Source organism: Pinus tabuliformis, chromosome X (genome assembly GCF_031772625.1).
Source record: "Pinus tabuliformis cultivar Carrire ecotype Pingquan chromosome X, CPIR1, whole genome shotgun sequence".
Lineage (NCBI taxonomy): Eukaryota > Viridiplantae > Streptophyta > Pinopsida > Pinales > Pinaceae > Pinus > Pinus tabuliformis.
Window position 1 is genome coordinate 78,952,612 of NC_142308.1, and position 20,492 is coordinate 78,973,103.

The 20,492-nt window shown below is 39.2% G+C and overlaps 1 protein-coding gene across 2 annotated transcripts in view; it reads right to left on the reverse strand.

Moving 5' to 3' along the window:
• Positions 1-2,328: 2,328 nt before the first annotated feature.
• Positions 2,329-20,492, reverse strand: part of LOC149138454 (splicing factor SF3a60 homolog) — a 145,577-nt gene continuing 127,413 nt past the window's right edge. For both annotated transcript variants that reach the window (XM_089447986.1, XM_089447985.1), the window contains 3 exons: positions 18,186-18,314; positions 17,864-18,010; positions 2,329-2,831 (listed from right to left, as the gene is read on the reverse strand). In XM_089447986.1, the coding sequence (XP_089304112.1) occupies positions 2,685-2,831; positions 17,864-18,010; positions 18,186-18,314 (423 nt within the window). In that variant the 3' untranslated portion in view covers positions 2,329-2,684. The remainder of the gene's footprint in view (positions 2,832-17,863; positions 18,011-18,185; positions 18,315-20,492) is intronic.

The following is a 20,492-nucleotide window of genomic DNA, read 5'->3' on the forward strand; positions in this document are numbered from 1 at the left end:
GTATCAAGCTCAGTGTAATTTCTTATTGTGTACTAAATTGATTTTAGTGAATTTCTTATAAAAATATCATTGTTTCCAGCCAATAAAATAATATTATACATCAATTTGATTTACAACTAGGTTGTAATCTTAAAATTAAAGTATTATTATCTTTTATTTTATTTTGTATATATGATAATTTTTCTTATTTTTTATTTTTATTTTGAATGAATAAAAATATATTTTTTATTCTTAATGAGTAAAAATATATTTCCACACTATTGCTCACAAAAATACTATAAACAAAAATATTTATTATACTAATTAAATTGTTTTTTCAAAAAAATTATACTCTTAACTCATAAATTAAAAATATTATTCTAACAATTATACCGTATTACTAATTCGTGAGAGCAAAATTTCAAAATAAGGAATCCAAAACTTGTTTGCTTAATTGATGTATCTAAGTAAAGAAATATATGAATGTTATGAATTTTATGAATTAAAAATGTTTATTTTCTTTGTTAATTGGTGAGAGCAAATTTTCAATACAAGGAATCCAAAACTTGTTTGCGTAATTGATGTATCTAAGTAATGAATTTTATGAATTTTATGAATTAAGAATGTTTATTTTCTTTATTGGTTTGACTTCACAAGGCTTTGAATCTCATTGTTTACATAGTACTTTATAACAAGGTAATCACCAATTGAGCTACTCTAGTGGGCAAAAAGAAAGTGTGTTATTTTTATTAAATAAATGTTTTTAACTATATTTAAAAATAGCTACTATGTAACCCTTGGTGAAATGTGGGAGTTAGTTTTTACCTTTCAAAGTTAAATAATTAAACTAATCAGCAGAGAATACATTAAATAATTAAACTAAGCAGCAGCAGAGAACGCTAGCTATACGGCCCTATTAATCTATTGGTTGAGCCTTGTTAATCAATGACAGCATGTTGGTATTGATTGCCGGTGAGAAACCAATTTTTGAATCAGGGGACACCTTTCCCTCCCAAGCTGAACATTGAGATAAGGAAAGGGTGCTGATACCAGGTCATCCACTGATCACTCTGCTTGGCCGGAAGCCTAGGTTACTACTTTGTATCTGACCTGGGTTGCCAAGCTGCTAAATGGATAGTTTTGCAAAGCGAAAGAACTAATCAATGGAACAAGGTTGCTGAAAGAAATATACATCCCATTCCACATCATGGAATCCATCGATAGCATCCAAGACCTTAGTAACACATGCAACAGTAATGGCAATAGCAAAAGTCAATATCCAAGCATCTCATAATTCATAACTGAAACATAAGGGCCCCCTTTTTTAAATTTTTTCGCTGAATCTTAGTTGCCCTTTTTGTATTGGCATCTTAGTTGCCCTTTTTGTATTGGCATCAACACGATTTATAAACTCTCCACAACTATATTTACTCTCCCAAGGGGCTAATTGCCGGAGTCACATGGTTCGGGTCTGAGTTCAGGTTTGGCAACTCTTAGGTTTTATTTGAATTCGAATTTTCTGATGAGATTTGTTGTGAGATTCATCAATATACGATTTTTCAATATATATATGAACTTTAAAATCTCCTTAGAGGCTTGGCCACTTGGATACAGTCCACTGTTACACTACGATGGTGATTGCTCTGTGGATACAAATTTTGTGGGCCATACCACAGGATACAGGCTACAGCTTTAGTTGTGGTCCGTGGTCACAGCGATAGTGGCAGGCTGGAAGGTTGCATCAAAAGAAGCCTTTGTTGATCGTGGGCTGCTGACCTAGCAGGTATGCGATTCATCTAGTAGTGATAACGGAGTGTGGGAGCAATGTCCCACGGTCAAGCGTTCTGATTAGTAGGGTCAGAGTGTCGATAGTAATGGAGGAGGGTCAGCAGCATGAACAATGGAGGTAAGTTAATTGAGTGAGGAGTGAACAAAATAGTGCAGAGAGAATTCTATGTCAACGGCCCTAGGTTCCCTAAAAGAAAAAATTATAATTTCAAAAAAATGAAAAAACCCCAAATTTTCCTCGAGGTTCACCTTCATGTTCGAATTTGACTTAAGGTATTCCCTTCAGGTTCAAATTCGACTTGAGATTCAGCCACGTGGTTCGACAAAGCTCTGAATTTTTTTTTATGTTTGCCAAATTTTGGACCTCAAGGTTGCAGCTCAGGAAACCTTGTGACAGAGCACATTGCTCCCACACACCAAAGAAATGCCAGAATTGTTTGCTTTTAAAAAGATATGCCTTTATCTAAGTTACTAAAAAAACACCATCCTACATACCACTCTAGAGGTAGATTTAACTGAGATTAGCTAAGTAAGCTGTCCCAATGAAATTTGACCAGAAAATAGAACAGAAAACAAACTATACATTTCGATTTGTAGGATGACATGGAAGTTCGACCCCTTCTTACAAATGTGAAAGGTAAGCCTGTATAAGTACAAATTAAGTGTTCAAAAAATTTCTTTGAATAACTTTGGCACGTCAACCAGAGTAGCACATCTTTTAATTGGTGCTTTCTCAGAAATGCATAATACAACCATGTCATGGTACCAGGAAATAACAGGAAATCATATAGAATTTAAGTATCAAGGAGACTGGACTTCAAATGAGATTGTTTGACCACTGGTAAAACCTTTCCATTTATTACAATGGCATCACTAAAGCATCTAAAACATTGATATCAAACCAATAAACAAAAAATCTAAATCAACCCCTGACGCTGCAAGTCAGTGTACGTCTTCTTATTATAGATATTTCCCTCCTGGTCCTCATACTCTTCCTCTAGGTCTGGCCGCCATTTGTTGAGCCCTTGTCTTTCCTGTATTCTTTCCCATAAGAATTTTGCCTCCTGTAAAGGGAACAAAAAAACCATAAAATTTAGAATTCTGTAGTAAATAATGGACTATACAAAGAATCAATTGATATTTAGAATTCTGTAGTAAATAATGGACTATACAAAGAATCAATTGATATCACAATATGAAGAAAACAAGCATCACTACAATAGTACATTTTCCAAATTTTAGAGAGGCTAGAAGGAGAGCAATATTGTGGAATGTAAACCCAACATAGAGATATGCCACTGCAGTAATAAGATGTACAATTATCAGTATAGAAAATGAAGAATGCGTGAGTTACAAAATCACAGTAGCAACATGCATAACCAGGGATCAGATATCTCAAAATTGGCACATCCCAAAAGGGGATGGCATGTCCATGTGTACAATTTGGATATAACCTGCCAGTCCCTACTTACTTCCAGTTCACCCCCGTTTTATATATATATAACAACCTTAAGATTCTAAAAACATCCCCCAAAATCCTAAATTGTTTAAACATTCATGAATATAAAAGACCTTATTTATTTTTCTTTCAACTCTTAGATTACCAAACAATCTTTCCAGTTTGACTCAGTCGTTCATTTTCAACACTGGAGACTGTTTTCCAAGTGTGCACCTCAGTTCTTCGTCCATCCAAAGAGTGCATACAGCATGTGGGCAGCGTGTTAGAGCATATTTTCATGAGCAACAGGCTGCTTCTCAACTGTGTGCACCTGATCTCAAAATTTTAAAAATCAGTCCAAGTTGACTTGGACTCGGTCAACTCGGCTGAGTTAGCAAAGCATATTGACTCAGCCAACAGATTTGTTCAGAGAGCTGGCTTGGTACCAACCAGCCAAGGCATGACTCAGCTAGTGACCAAACCAGCCTAACTCAGCCAAGTTGGTCCTGGATCCCAGTGTGGTGGACTATGCATGAAAAATTCAGTTTAACCTTAATTTACACCACCACCACCAAAAAACCCTAATTTCTAACAACCTAAATGCTAAAAAACAAGTTAAGTGAATATCCTCCCCAGTTTACCAAACCAGTCCAGCTATGCCAAGTTTGTCCTGAACCCCACCACAATGAACCATCCATGAAAAATTCAATTGAAAAATTAAATTAAAAAGGAACTAAAACATCTTTCTCACAACCAAAACCCTACTAGAAAACTACAGACACCACACACCCCCGCCCCCCACTCCACCTCCACTCCCCTTTGCTTCACACCTCTCACATTAAGCACGTGTGACCATTTAGAGTTTTGAAGCAGAATTGAAGAGGAATAATCTGTCCCAAGTATGTTAATAGTTAACTGATAAATCTGTCCCTGTTTTTTTTTCTTTCATTAAATTGCAGATCTCAAATCTGTCTTTAGAATTTTGTACATTCAGCCTTCTACTAATTTGAAGTTTGAGCCCCCAGGAGTGCGGCTTGTTGGACAGTGAACGTACTGCTAAGGCAATTGTGCTGTTGTGCAGGTCATAGGTTCAAACCTCAACTTACCCGTGCGCTGTGCTTGGGGGTGGTACGGTTGCACCTGGAGGTTATAGTGGCAGCTGTCAGGGATCAACCCCCTGTCACGTAAGTACCAGAGCCGGCATGTTACCGATTCCGCCAGTGAAAAATAAATGAAGTATGAACTTTGAAGTTAAGAATTAAAGAAAGGGTTTACAATGTTGCATATTTGAATTTTACCATAAATACAAAGATGCAGCGGAAATAAAAATTCATTTCATTACTGTAAAATACTGAAATATGTTTACACGCAGAAATGGAAATAAACCAACTAGGGCGATGGTAGCTTATCTATGAGGAGAGATGTGGTGGCTACATGCCTCTAAATTGTGTTACAATGAGGCTCGAAGGCCTATTTATTGTTGAGAAACAATGGAAAACCCTAAACATCCAAAAACTTAACCCTAGGAGATGAAACGCCAAACTGTGGGCCCCGTTTGAATAAATTGGTACATCAACTTCCCAGGGTCATAACTTTGGCATACGATCTCCGTTTGACACGCATAATAGTTCATTAAAAAGATCTATCCGAGGACTACAACTTTGAGAAGAGGAATATTGGTCCATGGACCCATATTGCTCCCAGTTTTCCCAAAAAACGTCGTTCAAGGCCTCAAAACAGCTCTAGAAGTTCAGGACTCGAAAAAATTGCTAAAAATAGTAAATTGTGCTACAATTAAGGAAACTAAAAAACTGAAAGGGACAGTTGTGGGGGTCCAAGTGGAATAGGTGGGTGGCCACCAACGTCCACCTAAATCATTCCTCCCCCCTTAGGAAGCAATGGTCCCCATTGCGTTGAGTTCGTCTATCTGCTTAACTTGGTCCCTAGTGAGTTGTTCTGCAATCTTTGATGTGTCCAGTAATGGTGGGAAGCATGGTAGAGGGCGGTCCACATTGAACACTCGGTGCAAGCAAAGGAATGGGGAAATGCTGTGCTCCAAAGCATCATTCCCCACAGCCTTGGTACTGGCGTAAGGACCATGTCACTTCTTGTACTTGTCATTTTTTAGAATGGAGCAGTGATCTATCGCCCATTGGGTAGAGGTGCTCTAGGACTCAGATCGAATGAATGCTTGACCTGACCGTGCAACGGTACCCTTGTGGGTGGGGAGAAGATGTTCCTATGTTCTTTCATGGCCGTATCCATCTGTTGTTGCTGCTGCGTGAAGGAACCCTTCGCAGGGGTCATGGATGTGGCTACGATCTTCCCCTTACATTGAGAGCGAACCAGACAGAAAATAAATTTGCTAGTCTGGGAGATGATCTTACTGCCTTTCTTAGCAGAGATCAAAGAAGTGGCGGTAGATGGGGCTACCTCTGGTATCCTGTATAATGAATCACCCAAAGAAATAATAACAACGCGAGGGCTTGACTCATACACAACATGTCCTCTCCACAAGTATGGTTGGCCTAATAATACATCACAAACATCCAGAGGTGCAACATCACACAATACCTCGTCTGTGAAGGGCTTGACGTTGTAAGGAAGGCAGCACTGCTGGCAAACTCAGAGATCTCGTCCTTGGTGAAACCACCCGATGCTATATGGTTGCGGGTGTGGTATAGTCGGTAGCAATGTTTTTAAAACCGGAACCGGTGACCGGACCGGTCCACCTAATGAACCGGTTTACCGACTGGAACCGGTCTAACCGGGACTGGTTTGGTCTAAACGAACCGGTTTTAAAAAAAATACATTAAATAATTAATTTTTAATGAAACAAAACTATTTTTAAGATGTAAAACCATGATTCCAAGCCAATAGAGACAAAATATGCAAAGTTTGCTCATTTATATACCATGCAAAGGTGAATATATCAAAATGGCACCGAGTGCAATACATATCATCGACAAAATAGCAAAATACATAAGAAATGAGGCTCTAAATGGCCTATAAAGTCCAAAAACAATGCTGCAAGCTATGAGGCCATTGGCCTACTACAAGTCTACAATGTACACATGATCAATCATCAAGTCCATCACCACTACTAGACACAGGATCATCATCAGGAGCTACATAGACATCATCTGGTTCAGAGTCTGAGGATGCCTCAACGTGATTTGCAACATCAGTATCAATGCCACCAATGACAATAGAAGTGGACCTAATGGAAGCACGAGTTTGTCGCCCTGCACGACTAGTGCCTTCCATTGGTTCCTTGCCTTTCCTTGATGCCACTACTGATCCTGGTTCTGATGCCGCCACATAATCTGCCTCATCCCCCGCTAAAGCCATGTCGATATCAAAATCAGCCTCAAACACAGGATCTTTAGTCTCCTCCACCCATTCTGATGTTGGATCAATATCGTCCAACACAATGGGATCTAGATCAGGTGATTTGCTCATCATTTGGTTCCTCCTCAGTCGAAGGTTGTATTGCACAAAAACAAGATCATTTAACCGTTTTTGTTCCAAACGGTTTCTCTTCTTCGTGTGTATGCGCTCAAAAACAGACCAATTGCGCTCACAACCTGAAGCACTGCAAGTTTGACTGACGACTCTAATTGCAAACCTTTGCAATTGAGGACACTGGCCACCAAATGACTCCCACCAATGTGCTGCAAAGAAAAAGACAATAATTAGTAACTTAGTTTATAATTTGAATTGTAAAGAACATAAACAATTTTAACTTGAAATGAAAAACAAAATGGAAATTGGAATTGCTTACCTGGTTGGTCCACATCTCTTGCCATCTTTGCCAAGTTTTTGCCAAAAGTACCACTTGCCATATTGAAAATAGTAAGCTGTCTATGTATTTCCAACTGGTCTACATGGTTAGGGACCATGCGCTCCAAGCAATCAATCAATCCAGCTCTGACCTCCCCATCATGCTGATCTCCTAGCCGATTTTTATAGTGATACCTTGGGTTCAAAAAATACCCGGCTGCATGTATAGGACGATGGAGTTGATTGTTCCATCTGTTATCAATGATCTCCCATATACGGCCATATTTAGCTAACCTGTCCTTGTAAGCTGCCCGTATCTGCTCCTTTGCCTGATCCATAGCTTCATAAATGTAGCCCATGGCCAATCTTTCCCCATCCACCAACCTTAGCACCTTAACAAGGGGCTCGGTAATTTTCACAAGCTCTACAGACCTTTTCAAAAATAAGTGTCTAACACTTTCTTTTTGGTGTCTTTTCCATCTGGTCTACGAGCCCACCGAGATTCAGACCATTCTTCAGAGGAAAACATTTTCTGCAAGTTTTTATGTTGACCATTGAGACATTGCAACGTGAGGAAGTGAGTTGCAAATCTCGTAATTGCAAGCCTAACAAGCTCTTTGCCTCCAGTGTGTTTCCTCATTAGGTTCAATACCCATGAGTGGTTGTAAATGTATTTTGTAATGCACTTGGCATGCTCTACAGTGTTTTCTACCCACTCCACTTTGCCTATATCCTCAAGCATGAGGTCTATGCAATGTGCAGCACATGGAGTCCAAAATATGGTCTTATATTTGGCCTCAAGCATCTTTCCAGCAAGAACATAGTTTGAGGCATTATCAGTGATGACCTGCACAACATGCTGCTCCCCAACTTCCTGAATAACGTTATCCAAAAGCTCAAATAGAAGGATTGCATCCTTTACCTTATCAGATGCATCAACTGATTTCAAAAACATGGTTCCTTGAGGGCAAGAAACAAGGAAATTAATGATAGTGCGGTTCTTTCCATCGGTCCATCCATTTGACATAATGGAACAACCTGTTTTGAGCCATGACTCTTTAAACTCAACCAAATACTCATCAATGGAAGATATCTCTTTTTGCAAAAGAGCTCCCCTCAAGTCATGCATACTAGGGCCTTTGAAGCCCTTTCCTGCAGCTATAACAGAGTCCCACATAGCTTGGTAATAAGGTGAGCGAGCAGCATTAAATGGGATATCTGAATCATACCACCATCTAGCAATGTATTGGTGAGAAGTTTCTTTGCATTGTTTTTTCCAATGTTGATCCAAAGTGGGTTGAGAACTTGGCTGGGAGGAAGTGGGATTAGATTTAGAAGAGGCAATGTTGGCAGAAGATGAGAAATAACTTTGGATGTTTGCTCTCTTTGTTCCTTTTGATGGTTGGCCAAGTCCAACAGAAGGATGAACATAGTGAAAGGGGTCATTGGTGGAAGGGATAGAAGTGGAGTCTTGAATCTCATAATCATCATACCCACTCTCTTTCATGGCTTCTAATAATTCCCTCTTCCTTGCAATTTCATCTTGGATGGCCTTCTCCCTAGCCTTATCCTCATAAAATTTTTCAAGCTTGGCAATGTATTCTGCCCTAATAGGACCTAACAGTGCATTTGGTGCATCACATGGCTTTACTTGGCCTCTTATCCCAGCCAAGTGTTGTTTCAACCTAAGAATACCCCCACCTCCAATAGATTTATGGCATAATTTGCATATCATTTTTCCATCAATTACATCACAATGAGCCCATGCACTGTCCTTTCCTTTTGGAGCCATGTTTGCTTGAAATAATAACAATTTGCAAAGAAATCTGCCATTTAAAAAAAAAATTGCAGCTAAGCAAAATGGAAAACCAAAGATAAACGTAGGAAAACAAATGCACATGCAAGGCTCAAGCTACAAAATTTGATAGCATAGAACTAGAGAGTTTATAGCATACATGATAGATCATAGAAGTGAGAAGTTTATAAGTATAACACATTAAAAAAAATTCATGGACAGCAGACTCAAATGAGGAATTATCAAGTGCAAATCCTTACCTGGAAATGCAAACTAGCTTCCTTAGCCTCCTCTTGAAGATGGCAACTCCATTGACAGCTACACACTATCTCCAAAATAGCTCCAACTCCAACTCCAAGATGACTACTTTAGCAAAAACTCCACACTCTCCAAGCTCACAAACAAACTCACAAACACTCACAAACACTCCAAATCAGTTGTGTGAGACAAATGAGAGTGAGAGGGGTCTCTTAAAGCTTGGAGAGGGTGTTTTTGGAGGGAAAATACCTTTACCTCCCCCCCAAAACCCCTAAACCACAAACCACCAACGCCTTTTTCCAAGATTCGGTGGGCATGCCATAAACCGGCCGGTTCCGTCCTAAACCGGCCGGTTTTCACCGGTTAGGGCCAAAAATCGGGCAAATGAAGGGTCTGACCGGGTTTTTAGGCCGGTTCGGACCGGCCAACTAGCTAACCGGCCGGTTTGACCGGTTACCGGTTTTTCTGAGCGGTTTTTAAAACTATGGTCGGTAGGCCCAACCGCTTCACAACCTCTGCTGAAATGAGGTTCTTTTGGCTCCCACTATCAACAATGAATTGCAGCGCCGAACCCTTCACCCACATTTGTGAGTGGAAAAGACGCTCCCCCTCCTCTGGATCTTTGGGCTCATTCTTCTGGATCTTGGCGGTGGCAACAGTGGTGCTGAGCTCCGCGTCAATGATTTGCTTCTCTTTTCCATTCCCCCTTGTCGGGTTTTGACTCGGGGTCAAAATATGCATCTAATTCTGAAGCCTTCAACTCTGCCACCAGCGACTGCTTGGTCTGACACTCGCTTGTGTTGTGACTCGTGAGTGGGGCTCTTATGGAACTCACACCACTTTCCTATGTCCTTCTTCGACTTCACAGTGTTATTCTTTTCTTGCGGCTTCGACGGGTTGTCTTGGGTCACCCCGCCTTAGCTTTGTCCTTTGGTCTTCAGATTCGCAGGTCCAAAGTCTCGCTTCTTCTATTTAAACTTCTACTCAATCTTGACAGCATATACGTACGTCGTGCTGAGCAAGGAGATGTTTAGGAACTCCATCTTGTCCTAGATGTGTCTGTGTGGGAAGCCGCGGTATTTGAATACCAAATGCAGCTTAGAATCCTTGATACCCAACTGTGTGTGAAGGATATGAAAAATGTTTGTGAACTCCGACACATCTTACTCCCTTCCTTGTCACAACGTGTTCTACTTTATGTATTTGTCCTCATAGCTTTTGACAGGGTAGTACTGCTCCTTGATGGCATCCCATAATGAATTCCAAGTGAGTGCGGCTAAAAATAGTGAGCTTGTACTTTCGTCTTTCTACTCGCAGTAGGTTTCCCACTAGTCCTTGACGTGGGGGCTGCTTTGAGAAGAGCGAAAATAATATTTTCCCAACTAGAAAAATCATGAACAGATAAATACCCTTCTAGCAGATTTAACCATTTATCTACGACATCTGCATCTATCTGACCCTCGAATATGGGGATTTCAAAATTAACTTGTACCTTAAAGGGTGTGGCATTTCTAGAGTAGTTGTTGAAAGTCGATGCATCGCCCCTGGGTAGCCGCTGAAGGATTTGGGCAAAGTTGTCCATCATCGCGTTCCTTTGTCATCGAGGGCTTCTTCGAGCAAGATTTTGATAGGATCTCCTGCCCCCTTATCTTTCTTTTCATCCGCCATGGGAGGCCATCGGGATTTGCAAGGTTGATCTCGTAAAGGTTCAACCAAATCGAGCCCTAGCTCCTTATATCCTGACCTTGTTGTGGACATGCAAAGAAAAACAGAGAAAAAGCAAACCGCTCTGATACCACTGATCCGGATTTAAATAGGAATGCAACAAATTACAGAGATAACCATAAATACAGAGATGTAGAGGAAATAATACTTCATTTCATTACTGTAAAACACTGAAATATGCTTACAAACAGAAATGGAAATAAACTAGCTGGGGCGATGATAGCTTATCTCTGAGGAGAGATGTGGTGGCTACATGCCTCTGAACTGTGTTACAATGAGGCTCGAAGGCCTACTTATTGTTGAGAAACAATGGAAAACCCTAAACATCCAAAAACCTAACCCTAAGAGATGAAGCGCCAAACTATGGGCCCCGTTTGTGTAAATTGGTACATCAACTCCCCGGGGTCGTAACTTTGGCATACGATCTCTGTTTGACGCGCACAATAGCTCATTAGAAAGATCTATCTAAGGACTACAACTTTGGGAAGAGCAACATCGGTCCATGGACCCATGTTGCTCCCAGTTTTCCCAAAAACGTCATTTAGGGCCTCAAAACGGCTCCAAAAGTTCAGGACTTGAAAAACTACTAAAAATAGTAAACTGTGTTACAATTAAGAAAGGAAACTGAAAAACTGAAAGACACAGTTGTGGGGGTCCAAGTGGGATAGGTGGGTGGCCACCAACATCCACCTGGATCACCAAGAGTTAAAGACCCTACATGGATCCATGCTGACCTTGTTCAAAAAGAGATTTATTGCAAATATTGCAAGAAATGCATAAAGCGGTGGGGAAGGATTCATAGGTGGAAACAACACTTGGCTGGTATAAGAGGCCAAGTTGCCCCTACATGGCACCATTAAAAAAGAAAGGACAGAGTAGATTAGAATTGCAAAATTTGAAAAAGACAAGACTAGACAAAATGAGATGCTCGTAGCATGTTTTTTAGACTCTAGAGTCTAAAGACCATTTAGAAACTCAATGATTATGTATTTTGTTGTTGATATGTATTGTACTTGGTGCCATTTTGATATTTCACCCTTACATGATATATGCATGAGTAAACTTTGCATATTTCAAACCTAAAGCTTCTGTAAACAGTACCATTATGAGGAATTTTCTGGTAATATCACATCCATTTTTAAAGTTGACATTTCAGACCTAACTATTGTTGTCCATCCTCAAGAATAATTTTGTGAAGAGAATCTGATCCATAATGTGAATTAATATTTAATTAAATTGAATTAAAAACAACTAGTGGAAACTAGTATATTCGCTGACTTATATTTAATTAAAACTACATAATACAATAGTCATATGTGTGTGTATATATATAGAGAGAGAGAGAGAGAGATTATGTTGATGTATAAGAATCAATAATTTCTCGTGGTGTGTCTTCATCCTCTCCATCATGTTGCTTTCATAATTCTCCATAGGCCAAATCCCTAATCACCAAAGTGATTGAGAGCTAGGATTAAATCCTAGCTCTCTTCGATCAACAGCGGAGTAAGTTGCTTAAATAATTAAATTATTTAGCCTTAGAAGAATATTAAAGTCTACATTTTTCAAATAATTAATCAATGTACTTTTCCCAAATTAAAACATAGTAAGGAGACCATATTAGTTGCTCCTCTTGAACAACTACCTAAAGAGGAATTATTCTTCTGCATGCAAGACACCAACCTATGCAGAAGACCTTCTGAAGCTACAAAAATCAACATGTCCATACTGGACTAAACCCCCAGTGTCACAAGGTTCCAACATGGAGTTTCAATATATCCAAAGTTCTGAAGTTCTAGAGCCAGTATTGTTCGTTAACAGAGAAATTGTGACGGGAAAAAGGTCATCAACCAACAAGTCTGTTTGTAGGGAGTTTGTGGTGTGGATCTTGCGATACGTGGACTTCCCATTATAAGATTTTTTGACTCTCTGATGGCATTAATCCATGGAGAATTGTCTGTCTGCTATAGTCTGCTACACTGGGACAGAAATAATTTTGCTCTTTGTGAAACTTCTGATAGCCCAAGGTTCTGGTAAATGCTTGGTTATAGCGCTTGTGTGGTGATTGTTTGGTTATACCGCTTTGCCATGTGATGGCTCAAGTCCTCAGAAACATCACGTGGATGCTGGTTATAGTACGTGATAGTGTGACAGGTGGAAGTTTAGCACTCAATTGACAACAGAAGAGAACAAAGACTTGATGGTTGAACTCCGAGAACCATCAAAAGAGTGAGCATTTATCCAATCCATCATCAAAGGCTTAACTGTCACAAGAGGAGTGAAGGACATCAATCATTCACAGTTTGCAGACAACACTTTGCTACTAGGAGCAGCATCAACTATAATTTCCAAAAGGTTCAAAAGTGTGAGCGACAACTTTATAAATGCTTCCGAAGGAAAGGTTGACTATTTGAAAAGTCAAATATATAGGTGAAAAATTTCAATGGAACAGCTGCATGCAATATCAAGAATAGTTTTTCTTTCCTAGTGTTAAGTCCTGGAAAATTTTCAAATATATAGGAATGCCAATATCTTTAAAAAAACTGCATCTCAAGTATGGCAAGGCGTACTTGGTAAAATGGAGAAAAGAATACAGCTATGGAGAGCAGGATGGTTAATTCTGACAGGGAAGATAACCCTAGTTAAATTTGTCCTCTGCAGACTCCCTTTATCGGTGTGATGCAATGCTTGCTCCACCAGGAATCATGGAACAAGTGACCAGAAACATTTAGAAACTTTTGATGGGTTTCCATAAAGAAATTCACTGGATCAATTCATCAATTATAAAGAAATTTGTCTGTTGGGAGCACGAAACAAAACAATTCCTCATCAAAAATCTATTCCACCAGCTAGAACAGCAATTTTGGTGTGTAGTTCGATTGCAGAACCAGTTCAAATTAAGGGATTAAAGGGCATGTCATGGCCAGGTTTGGATCGGGATGAGAGGACTTAATAGATAATATCCTCAGTTTTAGGCAAGTGGTTGCCCGAACTTAGACAATTCACATTTCGTAAGTGGAAAAATAGAAGATCATCCTGCGAGAGGAAGATATTGCAAAATGGAGACAGGATCAAAAAAAAGTGCATGCTATTTTTTGAAGGTGCATCAAAAGGTAATTCAAGGGCAGCAGGAGCGGGAGGGATTGTTTATGATCCCGAACAAAACAAAAGAACCTCATTTGCTCCACCAAGTTTCCAAGACAGGGAAACACAAGATGCATAAGAGGGACATGTGGGCACACCCCAAATTTTAGGGAAATTCAAGGGAGACGGGGGGATGTCGAGGCCCCTATAATAGAGGTCCCAATCTCTAAAATTAGAAAAACAAAAATAATCATGACAAAATCCCACAATAACAATTCCCGTGTAAATTCATCATCGTGCAATCAAGTGGAAGCACTAATACCCTGCCAATCCCAAAATCCCGAAAACTAGTAAGCCAACTGAATTCTGAATGGGATATGAAATCCTATTTTCCCCATTTGATGTCTGATGACATTGGAACCACTCTCAAGCATCCTGAAATAATTAATGGTAATGTTATTTAAATAAAAGGATAGACAAGGTAAAATAAAGGTGCATGTCACTTTGACCTTGTTATTTAACTAAAAGGATAGACAAGGTAAAATAAAGGTGAATGTCACTTTGACCTTTACCATTAATTACCAAGGTCACAGACTCCTCAAGGCTCCATCCCCATCGTTGTTCTATTTTCATGGGTTGTTGAACAAAAAATCTGGGGAAGGGCCTAGATGTCTCCCTTTTGGGGATATATTTCCCCATTTCAGGGGCATATTTCCCCATGCATTTCCCTGAGTTTCCCCTATCCCTGAAGCACAGGAAACATGAAGGGCATGCCCCCCACCTTGGTGGATGTGTCCCCATTGAACACTGGTTTAGGAAGAGCATCTAATAATCAAGCTAAGGATTTGGCTCTATATATGGGGTTGAAACTAACTGATTTTGAACAGTTCAGGGAAATTATTGTAATGGGGGATTTCAAGGCCATAATTAAAGGTTCCAGGAAACAATCTAGGCGAAATCAGAATAATTTTGTGTGAAACATACAGATAATACTGAAAGAAGAAACAGGATTCCAAGGGATGGAATACTATCATGTCCTCTGAACCCTAAACAATAAAGCAGATATTTTGACCAAAGAAGCATGTGGACTTGAACAAGACATACCAAGGAACAACCAAGTCTTTGAAACAAAACTTCTTCCATAGGCTAATGTGTAGAAATCCAAAATTGGAGGGGGGGTGTCCGGTGTCCCCATACCAATTTTATTAATCATGAGGAAATTAATGACCCTTTGCATACATGTTTGTCATTACGCTGGGGTGTCATTTCACATGGTGTTTCACCCACTTCACAGACGACAGGGTGTATGTTCTGTTTAAGGTTTAAGGGTGTATGTTCCTTCATGCTCACATCTGGGTTTCCAGGGCATTCAGAGGTTTCATAATGGCTTTGGAGGACTTTGGCTTGCAGACATTGCTTCGATTCATTGGGGAGTTGTGCCTCTGTTTCACCTGTGCAGGCTCCTCTTTGCTAGTGGTTTTTTGTGGTGGCTTTCTTAGAAGCCAGGTAACTCTCCCTAGCTTGGAATTATAGCCCTCCATCTTCTGCTCTGGTGCAATACCTTGTGTGGAATCACTTGGGTTTGCCAGTCTGGATTAGGCATCAGGTTAGAAGTCATAGCTCTGTACATGGACCATGGAGACCCCCTTGCCAAGAATGTGATTGCAACAATTTAGCATGGCCATAAGCATGATGGTAAATGTTCTGGATGTGAAATTCAGGAGGTTAGGAACCAATTGCAGGTTCAGGAGACAGGAATTATGGCCAACAAAAATGCCATTGTCAGTCTGGAAGCTCAGAACACTGCTCAGGAAGAGACACATAACAGGGAAACCACAATAATAATGGAAACAATCAACCTTCACGTGAATGCAATCACCTTCTCAAACAGACTAGCTGAGCTGCTGGGCTTTCAAAACATGACTCAGAACCATGTTCATTCATCCATGGGATCCACCGCAAAGAACAAAATCAGTTCACCAACTCCAGGAAATGCCAGTAATAGGCACAGTTGGTAAGAACAATATGGGCAGAGAGATGAAACTTTTCAAATCTGTTTTGACATGTTTTCCAATGTATCTCTGTTGCTACGAGTCCATGTTACAAGTTATTATTGTAAAAAAAAAATGGAAAAGAAAGATAGTATAGCTAGGGAAGACCCCTTAACAAAGGCTGTATATTTGCACCAGTATAGTTTTGCTTCAGTCGCTCTGAAAACTCGATATATTAGTCTGCTGTTCAGCTATACTGCAGCATTTTGCTAATATCAAATCAACCATTTCTGTTGCAAAAAAATAGATACCCTCTCCCTCTCTTGTTCTCGTGCAACCTCAAAAAAAAAAGTGATGTAAAACAATATATGTACTAGATAGGATGAGAATGAAAAATTAGCCAACACAAATGGCAAAGTCAGTTATATAAGGTTTTATAATGTGGATTAGATGAGGGAATAAAGTGACTCTAAAAAATGATAAAGTATACAATTAAGGTCCACTTACCAAATTGGCCAGCCAGGGCCCAGACATGTGTTCAGCCCCTTTGACGATAGAGCCTCAACTGTTGGAGAATCAAGTAGGCCAGCAATTAAAAGTCAAAACAATTCTCCTTCCTTATTAACTGCTTGTGAATTTATATTAGCTTCTTATTATTCATTATTAGATTCTTTTCATCAAACAATTATCAAGACCACAAACCATGAAGATCATAAAAGACAATGGACACAAGATGTAAGCTCCAAGCCAGGGGAAAACCCAGAAAGAATTTCTTCTCTTCTTATAGAATCAGATCAAATGAGAAATCCAAGACCTAAAGACCAAGACCAAGTCCACTCACAAGCCCCAAGTCAGCCCTCCTTCCAAGCTTTTCCAACAAATCTCCACAAGTCAACAATGGTCAAACCCTTCCAAAAATGGCCAAACTTCAGATTTTGGCCCCTGCAACAGAATTCAGCCTCCTGCAACAGACCTGCAATTTTTGGCTCTCCTGCAACTCTGATATTTCGCATGTGGGAGTTTTTAGGCCAGATTTCCTTCTTTGACCTAGCTTTATCTCTCCTTGTCTTTGACTTTTCCCCTTGTCTTTTTCGATGATTTTCCTCCTTTCTCAAGAGATTGAACTCGCTTGATGTGTTCATCAAATGAGGTCAAGCTGCTCTTATATATACCCATCTAAGGAGGTCGAATTGCCCCAAACAAGACCAACTTGAAGAGGCAAAGCCGACTTGGTCTTGTATGGACAAAAATGACATTTTGACTTAAAATTATTTTTCCAATTTCTTATCAAAGTCCAAATGGCACTTGACTCTAAGACTTATGACAAATATATTTTTGACTTGACAAACCCTAGAAGCATGAAGAACATGCTTGACCTAGAAGACAAATCAATTTGACCATGAAACCCATGCTTAAAATAATAATTATTTTTCTTCTTTTAACAAAAATAAACATGTCATAAGTGCAAAGGTAATTATGGAGACAGAATCTAGTTACATTCTCCAACATCAACCACAATTGTGGATCATATAATCATAGGACCCCCTTCTCCAATTAGGAACTGGATGAGGTGAGGGACTAATACTTAAATGTTAGATGTGTGGATCAACTGAACATAGGACCCCTTTCTCCAATTAGAATGTGGATGTGGAAGAGGGAATAGATTGACTTCAAAGAACGATGCTTGAGACTAAAGCACTATTCTTTTCAAGAAAGCATTAAAATTTCTGGTGCTACCACATTTCCATGTGCCAATACATTTTCATTATCCTCTTTAGAATTCAGAAGCATTCTGTTAAAATGCGAGATACAAATGCTTCCTAGAAATCCACATCAATATCCAAAATATTAGTGATAAAAATAACAATTGTTAGAAACATTCACTTATTTTTGATAGGCCATCTTATTCATTAAAACAGCAGAGAGACTTCACAAAAATATCCGGGGCATCTTAACAAGCTATTTAATGTTTGCCAAAACATTTTTACAGAAATATTCAGGAAATATACTTAGAATAAAACAAACCTTAATCGAAGTTATCTCGTTAAAGTTCTTGGTATTAGGTATCCCAAGGCAGCGCATGCCATGCTGATGACGCCACTCCTTAAAATGCCTTTCAAAAGCCCTTCTGCCCCAGTAGCTGTGGTTGCCGCAAATTTCACACTTAAACTCCTGAAATCAGAAAGAAAACAAAACTGACTTTGAATTTAAACAAATTTAAGATCATAAATAACACATCTAGTCACTTTGATCCCAGAAATGGGTGCAAAGAGAAATCTGCAGTTCAACATCATCAAAGAAACATAAATTAAAAAATAATTATTTGGACCTCTATACTGGAACAAACCTGACCCAGACCATGAAGTTTATACAGCCAATATGGTATTGGCTTTCCATCCCAACCCATAGGTAATTTTAATGGGTTGTAAATTTGCTGATCGTCTTCATCACTTTCACTTTCAGCTTGGATATCCTCCTGTTTATTATTCATCATGCGAGTACAAGAAAACCATCATTTAGTAAGATTTCTTTCCCAGGGATTAGTTGGATTTATTTTATGCTCTCCCTTCTCATATACTTCCTTGTATGTGCAATGCGATGCAGGAAAAATATGCATAGTAATATAGACTTCAGATTTCAGAGTGTACAATTTTGTGTGTGCTTACAGGTGCTCATATGCTACTCTACCCGTTATCACTTAATTCCTCAAAATCACCAGATTGCAAGGCTTTTTCATTTTCTGAAGATGTTTGAGAAAGAAGCAATTCAACTTCAATATTATTCCAAGCTTCAAATACAGAATACCCTATATACTTGCAGAAAAATAATATATCTGATCTGAATGTAATCATCTTAAAAATGAAGACGTTTTTTAATAGAAAGCTACTTTAAGTAGATATTGACTACGATACATTGTACAGATTAATAGAAAGCTACTTTAAGTAGATATCGACTACTATACAATGCACAGATTAATAGGAAGCTACTTTAAGTAGATATTGACTACTATACATTGCACAGATTAATAGGTGATCTAAAAGAAGTGAGTATTTCTATATTTTTAATAAGCTATTGCATAACTTTTCAGGGGATACTACAGATCCAAACAATTGCAGAACCATCATCATTGGACATACTTTTGCCAAGCTTTACACAACAGACATTCAGGTGGAGCTTTCAGATGAGCTTGACCGGAGACACCTCAGGCTAAAGGACAGACAAGGCTCTGCCCGTAGCATCACACAGTAAACTATTGACCACATCTTCACAATCCAGGCCATTATTGATGAGGCCCAGCCTGGCCTTTCAGAAATCTTCTCCTATTTTGTGGATTTTCAAAAGGTGTTTGAAACTTTGACTCAGCCCTCTCCCATGAGTTATGACATGGGCTTGTTGCCACAAAATCTAGTAGGCCTTGAAGAAGGGCACCCTACAAGTTTATCACGAGGCCAAATGACAACAATGAGGTAGTAGCCCACTGTCACCACAGCTACTACTCCCTACTCTTTATGGAATTTCACCAATGGGAGGAGTCCCGATATAAGGTCACCTAAAAGGGGTATTCTAAGTACAAAGGTATGAGATGACCAATAGGTTTCTAAGGGATAGACACAGCTTAAGTGCAAGGCTCCACTCAATGAATAAAGGCAATTCACTTTCCTTGTAGAGGCCAAATTTGAGGAACACAAGACCTAGGGCTTGATTAATAGGCTGAGAGTTAGGATGGCCAAAGGTCAAGGTGTAGAGAAACAGTTTCCCACAATGTATTTCGGCAAGGTTAAGGCACATAAAACCCTCAATAACCCCCCAAGTTGAAGCTAAACCAAAATTAGGGTTTTACTCTATGGAAAACAACTAGGGTAGGGAAAATTATGGATGAAATTAGAATGAATGCCTGCAAAAGGGGGGTGATTTTGTAGCAACCACTCCTCCCTTGATATTTAGCCTTTCCAACAGCCAAAATTTTCCTTCCTAACCAATTAGTAGTAGGCCCTTGATGGCTGCTTGGCTTTAAGAGAGCCGAATTAAGTAAGAGAGAAGGAGAAAAGTTTATGGATAAATTTTTATGTGATCAGCAACAAAGGAAGGCCAGTGCCAAGTCCTAGGGTTGATAGAGTCTATGGGTTCATAAATTCAGCTAAAACTTGCAAAGGAGTAAAAACATTTTGACGCCCTAGCATCAAAACCCTAACTATTACCTTTGTGATGATTGAATGTCATTTGGGAGAGCTAATGTAAGATCACCAACGGGATTTCCATTCACATATCACACTATGCATAATGCATGCAATAATATAACCTAGCTTTAAGCTGGATTACCAGTTTATTCCATACATTAGACATGAAACCAGAAATTCTCAATAAAAGAGCACTTGCAAGATCATATGTATGAACAATCCAATCATCAATCCAATATAACTTCTCCAAAGACAAGACAATAGCTTCAAGACAAGATTTGCTCCATAGATCACATCTCTCCAATAGGAAAAGAGGCTGAAATTCTAAAGAAGAGAGGTTGAGTTCACAAGTGATAATGATCAAAATGAAATAGTCCTCTCCTCTATTTATATGAGGATGAGTTCTAATTTAGCCTAAAATCCCCTAAATGACAACTTCAATCATAATGATACACTGAGTTACAAGCCAACCCACT